Source organism: Dufourea novaeangliae, unplaced genomic scaffold, assembly GCF_001272555.1.
Source record: "Dufourea novaeangliae isolate 0120121106 unplaced genomic scaffold, ASM127255v1 scaffold113, whole genome shotgun sequence".
Taxonomy (NCBI): domain Eukaryota; kingdom Metazoa; phylum Arthropoda; class Insecta; order Hymenoptera; family Halictidae; genus Dufourea; species Dufourea novaeangliae.
In genome coordinates this window covers 605,432-618,044 of record NW_015373986.1, presented here as the reverse complement: position 1 = coordinate 618,044, position 12,613 = coordinate 605,432, and the positions used below count along the sequence as shown (strand labels likewise).

The 12,613-nt window shown below is 46.6% G+C and overlaps 1 protein-coding gene across 1 annotated transcript in view; it reads left to right on the top strand.

Moving 5' to 3' along the window:
• The window catches only part of LOC107187334 (acetylcholinesterase), an 83,979-nt gene that overhangs the window by 36,619 nt on the left and 34,747 nt on the right, over positions 1 to 12,613 (top strand). Inside the window, exon 2 of the mRNA XM_015575406.1 lies at positions 12,239 to 12,381. Coding sequence (XP_015430892.1) covers positions 12,239 to 12,381 — 143 coding nt within the window. The remainder of the gene's footprint in view (positions 1 to 12,238; positions 12,382 to 12,613) is intronic.

Genomic DNA, 12,613 nt, shown 5'->3' with positions numbered 1-12,613 from the left:
CGAACCGAACTACATTTAATCCTAGTAGACATACGTTAATCTGGTATAATAAATTAAATTATGAATTCAAACAGATCCGACCAATGGTGTCCCTGGGACCGAGGCATTCACGAAACATATTCCAAAGTTATTCGATTCTACGTTCGACTATATTTTCTAAACACGCCGAGCCCTTAAGTGCACTGAATTATTCAGACTGTATAAAAACGACGTCCCATAGGAAGCAGCCTAATAAAAAGACGAGGAACGTAGTCAGCCCGCCCTTTTCCCAGCGAATATGGTGCCGGAAAAGGGTTGAGAAATTCGACGAAAACCCTCCCCGGTCTCTGACAGCTACGATTATGAGGCAGGCCGCAGTTCTAAATTATTCATTCGCTTTCTCCGCGCGCGCCATCCCCCTCTGAGATATCCGTCCTGCTAGAACTCGGTCAGGAGACGCAGCTGCAACTACCACCAACGCCACAGCCCGCCCACCTCCACACACACCCACCCCCGAGGAACCTTTACGAACTTCGCAACACGCCGCTTCCGGCGGGCTAAGTTCTGCTTCCGGGGAAAATGACATCCTTGAATATTCTACTAAACGCAGTCGAAACGCACCGACTAAACGTGACTAGAACTTAAAAGGGATTTCTATTGACAAACGGATAACATTTCTTCTGGGGGTTTGGAAACTTTTCTGTCGACCTTTGAATTTTTTACACCTGAGTCGGGACGTGTAGGTTAATGTTGCGAGTATAGAGCATTGTATATGGAGATTGTAGAAGAAGTTACACCTGTAGGATTAACCCAAACTTGTAGACGTAACTCTGTCAGATATGGATGCGACCGACAATGTGGTTATGCTTCGAGCTTAACTCTACTGAATATGGTTATTGCTGAGACCTAGTACTGTTTAATAGTGTTACGATACCAATCTAATACCATCGAATATGACTGCAAATCCAACTCGACGGAATTTGAGCTGATGAAATTTCAAAACTTACTCTGTTGGTATGGCTATGTTCTATGTCTAACCAAAGTTGTTCTGGCCTTCACTTAGACCTTATCCGTGTCTAATCCAAGCTTGACTCGACCTAATCTGGTCCTAATCCATGTTTAAATTGAGCTGATATAGTTCTAATCCACGCTTAACTCAAGCTAATTCAATCCTAATCCATGCTTAGTTCGAACTAATCTAGTCCTAGCCCAATCTTATTTAGACCCTATTCGAGATCTAACCCAGATGAAATCTGGACGAAGCTCGACCTTACTCGACCAAGTTTGGCTGCTGTAATATCTAACTCGGCCTAAGGGACAGGCCTAAATCGACCTGACTGGGTCCTAGGACCTAACCCAGACCTACCATAATCTGATTCAGTTGTTATCCTATCGTAATTAAACCTAACTCAAATCGAACTCCGCCCAATTATCCACCTAACCCAAGACTAGCCTAACCGAGACTTAACCTAACTGTATCTAATCTAAACCAAATGTACTATTAGTTGTTATCCCATCGTACTTTAAGCCTATCCCAAATCGAACTCCACTCAATCCGGTCCTAATTTGGAGCTAACTCAACCTTAGCTGGTCCTGAAATTTCTAAGTGTAATTCAAGACTGTTGAATATAATTATCTCCTCGGAATTGTCACGTTTTAAAGCACTTTATACGCGGTTTGGAAATTCAGTAAAAATCCCACGATACATTTAAGACTGTCGATTAGCCTCTGGTCTACGGAAATTTTCCCACGAATTTCCCAGAGGCGATCACGCGGTAGGCGTCGAATCGTTCGGGTCGATAAGATCGATAGACGTAGCGGTGGTAAATCAGAAGGAATCCCCGGTCGGCACGCGCGGAGATCCTTCCTCTCCCTTTCGCTCCACCCTTCTTCCGACGCCCTGAAATGAGAGGCAGACGTTCACCCGCGGGAGATTAAAGTCGAGCGGGCGATTCGCAGCAAGGGGGTAGAAACTTCCGGTAAGATCCAATCAGTCGGAAAACTTTATTTTCCTTCGGGCCTGGGCTCCTCGTCCCTACCTACCACCCACCTGCTCGATGTTGATTCATGACTCCTTCGTGGATCGAGCTCGTTAAACGGACGTTCAGAGCCAGGTTTAAATCGATTCGGGAAGTCGATGGTTACGATCGAGACACGCTTAACCGTTTCACCGACTGAATCCTCTCCGAAGAAAACGGTTTCTTCATTTTTTTCTTTCTCGGCCAGCCTGTAATTTCTTTCCTTCTATCCGAAGCCACTGCAGAAGTCGGGAGATATCAAACATTGACAGACTAGTCTACGAAAGAGAATAAGAAATGAAAACGTGCGTATGGCTAGAGGCAAGCTTTACCCGCTGGGATCACTAACGAAAATATTAAGTATCAATCTGTGATGGAAAATAGGCAAGGATTTCTTTCGTCGACAGGTTAGGCCCTTGACTCTGCTTGGACCGGTGTGCACCCAGGGAAAATCCAATTTCACTGCCAACCGTCGCGCGCACGCAAATTGCTTTTCGTCGGAGAATTTTGCTCGATCAGCTCGACTAATCGGAACTGGGAATTCCCCTAGAATACATACACATAGGCCACGTGAGTGCGCAAGCGCGCAGCGACGATCAACGGATGCGACCGGATTCGATATCTCGCTCGGTAACCGACGCAGGAAGTGGCCGCGTTCGAGCTGTAACGAGATCCGGCGGAACCGCAGCCCGAATTAATCGCGCGAAGTCGCCGCCGTTGCTGTCTGTCCCTCCGTCCGTTCGTCGTCTCTTTGCGCGTCGGCTTTAATCGAACCCCAGGGCCGCGCGCCGGGGCAAACACGTTTAAGCCGTGTTTACACTCGACCCTGAACACGCGTGGGGTACGGTTAATCGAACGTGGCCGGATTATAGTCGTCGGCGTTCACAAATAGCCTTTGCTCCTCTCGGCGCTTTCGATTCTTTCGACTGACATTGAAAAAAGGACCCGTAGCACGTCGAAAAACATGTTAAGTAACTCTTTCGGTATTGGGTAAGGAGAAAAAGTCAGTAAGAAATCAGACAGGAAGTTTTAGACACGTAATAAGTCGGACGAGTAGAGTAAGTCCGTCATTCGTTAGATGGGAGATCAGATAAGTCGCTGGTTGGGTAAGTGAAAAGCACAGCCATGAATCATACAGGGGGACAGATTAGCCACTCGTTAGAGAAGTAGAAAGATTGGCCATGTATCAGACAGGAGAGCAGGGTAGCCACCAGTCAGAGAAGTGGAGAAGATCAGCCACTAGTCAGACAAATAGAACAGATGATCAGGGAAACGAGTAGATTAAATCTGCCATTAGTCAAACACGAAGAGGAATTCTATTACTAAGGAAACTAGTATTCGATCGAGATCTAGATTTGATTTCGGATACGTTCATAGTAAAAAAGACGTAGTAGAATATTCTTTTTTCAAGTGTTTTCATAGGAGAAAAAGATTCTTCTCGGTCGATTTATTTAAACAATCTTCCCCGTGAAGGCCCCATGTCACTTTTAAGTTTACGAAGATCGACGGAAGCCAAGTTTCTATCTCCTAAACACGGATAACTTCCGGGGACCTCGCACGATCGTCGAAACTTTCCTAATAACACTTCGAAGAACGCGCGTAGCTCCAAACCCCTCTTGCTCACCGCACGCGCTAGCTCGTGGCCTCTCCCATCCGCAGCGACGCGCGATACGTGCCCTGAAACACCGCTGCAAATTAATGTAAACACTTCGCCACCCCACCGTCTATCTACATCGTTCTCAAACATTGCGTCACTAGGGGGCAAACAATCGCCATTGAGGTCGCCGCGGAAACTGGATTAGTCGGATTTACTTGCCACGTGTACGTCCTTCTTTTCGTGTCCCCGCTCGTTCCCCTTCTGTTTCCAAGTATGCCAACCAAATGTAGTTCATTTACAATCGTGTTGTACCATTAATTAATAAAACGTTGACATACATTTCCGTTCTTTGCTCGTGCGTTTAAATTTTCTGGTCACCCAGATTCATCAATGGTCCTCATTTTCCCGTCTCACAGCGATGGCAATGATTTGGGTTTCCTCGTTTCCGACCGAAGTTTTCACAAGTTTAATCAAACACCGGAACTTTCAACGCAGGGGGAACGATAACACGAGGACGTTGTTTGGCGAATTCGTATTTAACGAGAAAAGAGACGAGAGACGATGCTCTTGGACAATTCCATTTCGGCCCTGGGCTTCGTTCGTTCGTTCCGCGAGGTTCCTGGGTCCTGGCCGGGTGACTAATACAAAGCTCGGACTGTTTCTCGGTCAATTAGAGGAGCAAGGGCGGGACGAGAAGCAATTCGTGGCGCCGCGACCAGGAAACTTTCCGCGTCCGAAAGTTCTTCCTTGTTACCGGTGAATTCTGAAATTCCCCGTTCTCGTCGGCGAACCGTGGATCCCGATGTCGATTGTCCTTGCGTCTCGCTGCATTCTCACCACAGGAAAACACTACCAGAAGTAGACAACTTTATGGAGAGTCCTATTACTTTTTTTATATTCTTATTTCATTATTGTCTGAAGTTTCTCCTGGGGGCTTCTGTCAAATGGTTACGTAGGTTAAAACACTCAACATTTACTACCAAGTGCATATGTAGCTTAAGTTTCCTTCTGAATACCTGATACCAAGTGGATACATAGCTTAAGACCTCGTCTCAGTACCTTCTCTCAAGTGGATCTGCAGCTTAAGATCCCTTCTCAGTATTTGCTCTCAATTGAATACGTAGCCTCAGACTCAGAATCGACTCAATATTGCCTCCCAAGAGTACATTGTAACTCAAGACACAATCTCGATAGTGTCCCTCAAGTGGATACGTGGCTTGAGACAAAACCGAATAAACAGAATCGTGTGCACTGTACTCGAAAATTCGAATAATTGTCATCACGCTGTTCCGTCGAATGAAAAATTACATATAACCTCGCGGAAAAATGCAGCTAGGTTCCGAGACAATAAAAACATTTCATCCGCCTTGGAAATACCTCGGCAGCAGCGTTCCGTTGCACGTGTGTGTGTGTGTGTGGGATCGCGAGGGTGGGGTGGCCTCGATTTATTCGCAATAAAACCGGTGGAGAATCGAGATTGAAACGCGACTGAGGCTCGCCGGCAACCAACCAGAAATTTCACTTTTGTATCCCACGGTTTAAAGGGTATTCTTTATTACCTGCCGCGGAAGCGCGGCGAGGAGAGAGAAGAGCCACTTTCGTAATTTATCCGCGGCTAAAATTTATCTACCTTTCGACTCGGCTCGCAGCCGGGGGGACATCATTCTTCGTCCACGGAAATGAAATCGCGTAGCTGTCAACCGTCGAGAGACCCCCCGGTGCCGTCTCTTCCGCCGAACGGAAACACTGCTCGCAAGACGTCCTTTGAGATCCAATATGTTTACTTCATATCCAGACGGCGCGGAAACAAGATTAATAATGGAGTGCGAGTGCGTACAATGATGGGGAAATATGAAGGCTTTCTCTAGAATCCTTGACCTAACCAAGGACTTGACATGGTCTAGCTTAGGTGAACTGGCAATGGACTACTACGTGGCTTAACTTTTACCTAACTGGTGGTGTATACATGACTTGATATGTGCCAACTCATTCTTAATACACTACCTTATTCTGACGTAACGCAAGACAACAGAACATTCCTCGATGTGTGTCCTCATCCAGGCCTAAGGTAGTCAAAAAGTTCCCTGGATTGTGTTCAGGTTAGGTTGCAGGTAAAAATAATAATTGTCAAGTGTGTTCCGTGTCAAAGTGCTTCCCTCGAACAAAGGCGAATTTCAATCGTAGTGAAATTCCGTTCCATGGGCGTAATTGAATTTCCCGCAAAGGGTGTGACGTTAACCAGATTCGTCAGTGTCAAATATCTCCCGGGGTCGAAACCGGACCAGCCTCCGTCCACCGCGGCTCGGGGGTTGCTTTCAAACTATTTAAGCGATTTTTAAATCGCGCGTAATCCCGCGTATGCTCGGTTTTCGTTGAAATTCCGGGGTACAGATCGTCGAGCCAGACAGTGAGAGAGAATGGCACGGAATTTGACGTAGCAGGTCCCTACGCGGGACAATCGTTCTCGTTCGCTCTGACTCGCTCGAAATTAGAGGAATTTCAAACAAAGACCGCCCCTTTTCGACCTCTTCCCCTTTCCTCCCACCTAGCCGTGCCATCACCGACAAACCTCCCGGAAACAAGAATTCACAGGGGCGAGCTTTCCCGTCGGATCAACCCTAGCAGCGTCATCCTTTTTCCCACCGAATGTTCCCCGGTTTTCCAAACACAATATTTCAGCCGGGAGGTTTCCAATTCGCAACCTGGTGCTCTGTGTCGAAAATTTCAATTACACGCTGGTCGGTTGTGTGTCCCTGGCTGGGCCCCGTTGAACGTATTCGATATCGGATATTAATGGTGAGATTCTTCAATCGGTTATTACCCGGATATTAATCGAGTTTCGTTTCGTCCGATACTTCTGCAAATGAGGAATCACCGACGAATTCACACCGAGTGTTTTATTTATTTATTAAAACGATCTAGCAGTTTCTCTCTGGCACGTGAACCGTTTAAGGTTCATCGTCAAGGCGGTGGAAAAGGACCGTTTCTGGTCAGACAAGTAGAATAGACACGCCACTGGTCAGACAAGTAGAATAGACAAATCACTGGTCAGACAAGTAGAATAGACAAGCCACTGGTCAGACAAGTAGAGTGGACGTGTCACCAGTCAGACAAGTAGATTAGCCATGCCACTGGTCAGACAAGTAGATAATATCGACCACTACTTCATCGAGTAGAACAGATCAGCCATTGATCAGACGGCCGTAGAATCGATCGATCTAGTCAATTTTCGAATTCGATCTGGATGAAGTTTCTGAAACTTGCTCCAGTTAAGAGTCTACCCTGTGTCGATGAGTTACACGATGGTTGGCAACACTGCCGAAAGTTTCCATTCCAGGCTCGCTTAGATAAATAGGAACGACGTCGTAACCGCAGAAAGTCCGTTCGAGGGCTCCGAACGCGATTGCTATTAATGTTGCTGCTCTGCACGGATACGGGACAGCTGATAACGTAACTCGGCCCACTTCTGGGAACTGAATCCGTATAGCGTGTCTAATGTATGGGAACGGATTTCGTGTTCAGTGACGTAACTATCCCTGGGAAAGTTCCTGGAACCATTTCATCGTCGGCGAGACCACCGTACATTAATATACAGGGTGTATTATAAATTCTGTGGAACATAAAACGTGTAAAGACGTCTTGGAATATTATTCAGTGGAATATGAGACCTTCCCTCTGCGTCAGAGGGTCTGGAAGTGTCAACGCTACTCCGACAGCGGAGAATTGTGAAGTCCTGAAGCGGAGGAAATAGCGGTAATCTTTTTTTTTTCCTCCTTTCTTGAAAAAGTATCGCGAAAGGGTCGAATTAATTATATCCCCACAGTGCTGAAATACAGGTCGACGTATTAATTTGTCTTCCGTGCGGCATTATCGGAATTTTAAACAGCCCCGTGGAAAATTATCGCTCGAGGGTGCAGGGGGCGGAGAGGTGGTGGGTCGAAAATTTCTTCGCGAAGAATCCATTCCTCCTAAATACTTCCATCCTCTCGAAGGGTAGCAGAAGAATAATTCTTCTCGAAAGGTCCGGCCACGAGGACAGGGAACTCGTCGGTTTCTGAATGTCAAGAGGGTGGTTTTCGTTTATTCTTCGGTGGCTGTAGTGGGGTCCCTTTGAAGGAACGAATAATCGCGCACGCCCCGCAAAAGCGGTCGTAAATTGAGTTCCTTTGCATCGAGGCTTTGCTTGGTTGCTGAAGTAGAGAGGGTGGGGGGTGGTTGAGAGTTATTTATTTCGCTAGATGTCACCCCTTCAACGGAGGGACGATTCATAATTGTTCCCTCGGCTCAAGCCCGCCTCGATTTATTATTCGACCGCTCGAATGATAAAACGAATCCTCCTGGAATATTTCACCGTACATTTCCCGCAATTATTTTCGCCAGAGCGAACGCAAGCCACTAGTTTTCAATTCCATTTACAATACATCCAATCTGAATGTAATGTACACTTTAGGGACCTAACACCCTACTAGTAGAATACTTACCTTATCAAGGCGAACGGCTCCCCCTTTCCGACGTCTCATTAAGCAAAGGAAAAATGGCGGCCATTTCCTACAACGTAAATCCAATCTGTTCTTGACAAGTTTGCCTCCATTATCGTCTTGTTTTCCATGTCGATGGAAAGTAAGATCAAGCTTCGGTGGGGATAAACCGGGAATAATGTCGGGTTGGAAAAAGCAGCGAAGGAAAATGGAGCGATCAGCCTATTAAAAAGGCGATAGAGATCCGATTACCATGGTACGGTGCTGGGTTAACGACATAGTGTTCTTCGATTTACTGTATATGACTTCCGATCCGGCATTAATTTTAACGGTAATGGAATATTGACCTGTTGAATAAATTATGAAAGATCCTTTAGATAGTGGTACGGGAATGCGAATTAAGTTAATAATGATATGGTGGCTTGTATGCGTGTCGTTTCTGAAATTTTAGCTCCGGATGGAATATTTGAAGTAGAGGGCGAACGCTTGTGTACGAGAGGTATACTTGGCAACCGGGGGTGAAATTAATAAAAGAGCTGTGTTTTCCATGTTTTCTCAACGGTACGTTATCCTTGGGAAGAAATGGTGTTTCAGAGGGAAAGAAAGTAGGTCAGGCTGCTCCTCCCATGTTTGATAAGCTTAGAGTCGTTGCTCTGGGGATAGAAAACGACCAATATGTCCCACGTTTCTTACGATCCGTCCATGTTATTTATTAAGGATATCTGGAATCTTCGGAATTAATCGACGGTCCAAATACAAACCAGATTTATACCGTAAAAACGATGTTAAAGATTTTCAGGAAAATTCAGAGATTTAGTGGGACTTTGCTCTTCTATAGTGACAATGAGAAAAGGTTGATGGAAAATGAGCGTTAAGAGTAGAGTCAATATTGGGAGCAGGGAACTTGGCCGACGAGACGGGGATGACATTTCAACGGACCATTAAAGTTCCCACAGGTGTGATTAAAGCGTTAAGTCCACCAACTTCGCGAGCTTAATTTCCGCCGCCACCGATCCCCCCATTGCATTCTTACCCCATTTTATTTTCTACCGTTAGAACACTTGGCGAAAGTATTGGCAAATCGAGATGACGGGCGTTAGAGGGTGGTACTGTAAAATAATGGGAATAGAAGTGTCGATAAATAAGTGAAACAGATTGCTTTGGATCTGATTTATACTTTTGTTGGTATCTTCATTGGATCTTACTTGGAGCTGCCTCGAAACCTAACTTGGAGCTCCCTCAGAACCTAACTTGGAACCTCTTTGAGGACCAACTTGGATCCCCTTTGAAGCCTAACATGGGCCTCGTCCTGGCCTAGCTAGAATTCCATTGGGCCTAACTTGGATCTCCTTCGGATCCAGCTTGGATTCCCATAAGATTCAATTTGGTTCTATCAGGCCTGACTTGGATCTCCATAGGAAGGGTCTCTGGATCAACCCTGGAACTTCCTTCATCCTAAGACCTAATACTAGCATCCATTGGATCCGACATTGACCTAACGCAATACTGACAAAGATTGAAAACTTTTATGTCGCTCCATGGCAACATGAATCCTAGGAGCGGTCATTAAACTATCTCGTAGAATCTAATAAATATATCCACGCGGAGTGGTAGAAAGCTGTTGCGATCACAGTGCCGCAGGGCTCGTAAAGTGGACGTGCTCGTGAAAAGCGAAATACGTCTTGTTCCAGTTGCATTCGACCGTTGCAATATGTATGCGTCGCAGGTCGCGTGAATGGTTTATTCCGAGCTTTCTCACGAGAGAGACCCGTCTCCCTCTGTCCCAACCCCTCCCACCCCCCAGTGGATTGCTACTTACCTCGGCGTTATTTCTTTTCGTCGAGCTGGACAGGAATTCTAACCGAGAGGGTAATATTAACGATGTAAAGATTTATGTGGCGTAGTCCCGATGCTTTTTCATTTGTACGTCCCTCTGTTCTGTCCTCTCTATTATTTCGTCGATGGAAAATTCATGGTCTCCCGCTGTGTTTCCGACGACAAGACGAAAGTCCCGAAGTGATTATCCTTGATAATAAAAGAAAGTCGATGACAGAGTGTCTCTGGAATGTTTTTCCGTACGGAGTACCGAGCGATTGCCATCATTCTCGAAAGCCACATAGGTAAAACTTCGAAGGGAGACAGTCCCCACGGCCGAGAACTGTCTCATTAATGCGAGTTGCTGCTACTTATCGAGCCACAAGTGTTTGAGTTTCACCCACAGCACGGAACGACTTTACGAGCGGCTACGGTAATGCCGTGTCCCTGTTCGTGGTCTTCCACGACCCCTTCTGCTTTCCGTAAGCCTTCCTTTATCTCCCCATTCGATCGACCAGCCACCCTTAAACCTCCCCCACGAACGAAATCGACGTCCCCTTTGACCCGACCCATCGAAATTTTCCTTTATCGTTTCGATCCACCCCCGAAGTCAGTCGAATGATGAAAGCTTCGTTATCGTGGCGTTTCGTAATAACAGAAGGACTTTCTGGTTCACTGTCAATACCAGCACCCAAAACCACCCTCCTTCGAACAACCCCGAAACTTCGTGTTTCGGATAAAGAAGTTACGTTTGCTCGGCTCGAATACGAGAGAAACCCTCCCCCTTCGGGACGACCCTTCTCGAGCTGCCACGTGGAAAAATAGAGGGGTGATCGAAACGCCAGGGGGTGGCTGGCCAGCCCGAACTGTTCCGACGTCTGGAGGCACGATCTCCAGTGAAGATCGCTAGCCCAACAAGTTGCCAGACCCTAGAATCGATATAGTACAAGCACGAAGTCGTGTATAGGTGTGCGAGACTCGTCTAACCTGGCGACTTCTCCTTTTTTCTAACCCTTTTGCACCCCCTGGACTTCACGCGCCACCAAGCCCAGCTTCTCGATCTACCCAACCCCTTTAGTCACTCCGTGTTTCCTCGCACTCTCTCGTCTTTTTCTCCACTTTCGGTCCACACCCCCACACACCGTCTCTACTCAGCCTCGACCCTTCACTTTGTTCCACCCTCGTCGCTCTTCTTCAATCCTTCCTCGGTAATGCCTTTCCCCCCCCCCCCTCCCCCTACTTACTCCTATTCCACCCTCTTCTTCGTCGCCCAGCTTCTGTCTTCTCCCATTTCCGTCCTTTCTCCTCTGTTGCTCGGCCTCGTCGAGACACGTCAGACCAAGAGACCACCTAGAGAGCCTCGAGGAATCTCGAATATCCTCCGGGAACTCCCCCCCCCCCCCCCCCCCCCCCCCCCCCCCGACGACTTGCTTTCGGTGGATCCGGAGGTAGACGAGAGAGTGACACAAGAACCCTTGCTAGCCGGTTTGTCTAACCCAAGAAGGAAATTTATAATCCTGTTTCTGCTGGCTGATTAGAAAACGACGGGTGTTCGATGCAGAACTATTGCCCTGGACGGGAAAACCGTCGACTTGTATCACTGAAATCTTTCTGCTACCGTGCCCGGACAATCCTGCTGCTGTGGAATTCGTTGACCCATACTACTGAATTCATTGACCTATACTACTAAATTCCTTGATTTATACACCGAGTTCAATGACTTGTAACGCTAATACGTTGCCTCGTACGACTGAATTTTCTTTCTGCAGAGATAGAGGTCACATTTAGGTACGAATAGCAAAGAAGTACGTATTTATTACCCGTTCAGTGACGAAGATATTCTCGGTGCCGTCGATTCGAACGCGACCAATTTCAACCGGGCGAATTCATATTTCATCCGGGATGACACGACCGCCATCTGGAAGGCGAGGGTATAGGGATTTTCGGGAAAATATTTACAATGTAAATAGCTCGACAGGTTGCTGGTATCGGTTCGACAGGAAATCCTTTATACCGCGCGAGGAGGGGTGGGAGAGGGGGGTCGGCAACCCTTGGCTCGATCTGAAAGTCAGTTTCGCCCGAGGGGACAAGCTTTTTTGCATATCGTGTGTGGAACACAGTTTCAGTGTTCGCCACGCGTGAGAACGCCCGAAAAGACGGAAAATCTCTCGTCGTTTCGAGCGATAGGGCTGATTTATTCGTAGGCTGTACTACTTGCTAATTTTTATTTCCCGTATTTCAGCGATACAAACCCAGCACTGCTATTTTTCTTACTTGTGTCTCGGGTAGACCGAAGTGTGTTTCTTTTAGCTATCCACTTGCCTGACCTACTGTGCTTTTATTTGTTTCAGGGACATACTTTATCCTGTACGACTTCATCGACTTCTTCGAGAAGGATCAGGCGAGCTTCCTGGAACGCGACAAGTTTCTCGGTATCATCAACACCATCTTCAAGAACATGTCTCAGATCGAACGGGAGGCGATCACCTTCCAAGTAAGCCTTCTTCCGAATATTTTCCAGAATAGTGATGGGTTTCTTATCTGTCTCGAACCTTCCCTTAACGTTACAGCGTTCTATCAACACATAAACGTAGAAAATTTCGATAGTAAGGTAATCAAAGATACATCTAAAACGTATTAGGATCCTCGGAACGGGTCTACATCTATCTAAAAGTTTTCAAAATTATCTACACAGTTGTAAAACTATCTAAAAGTTCTCCCAAGGT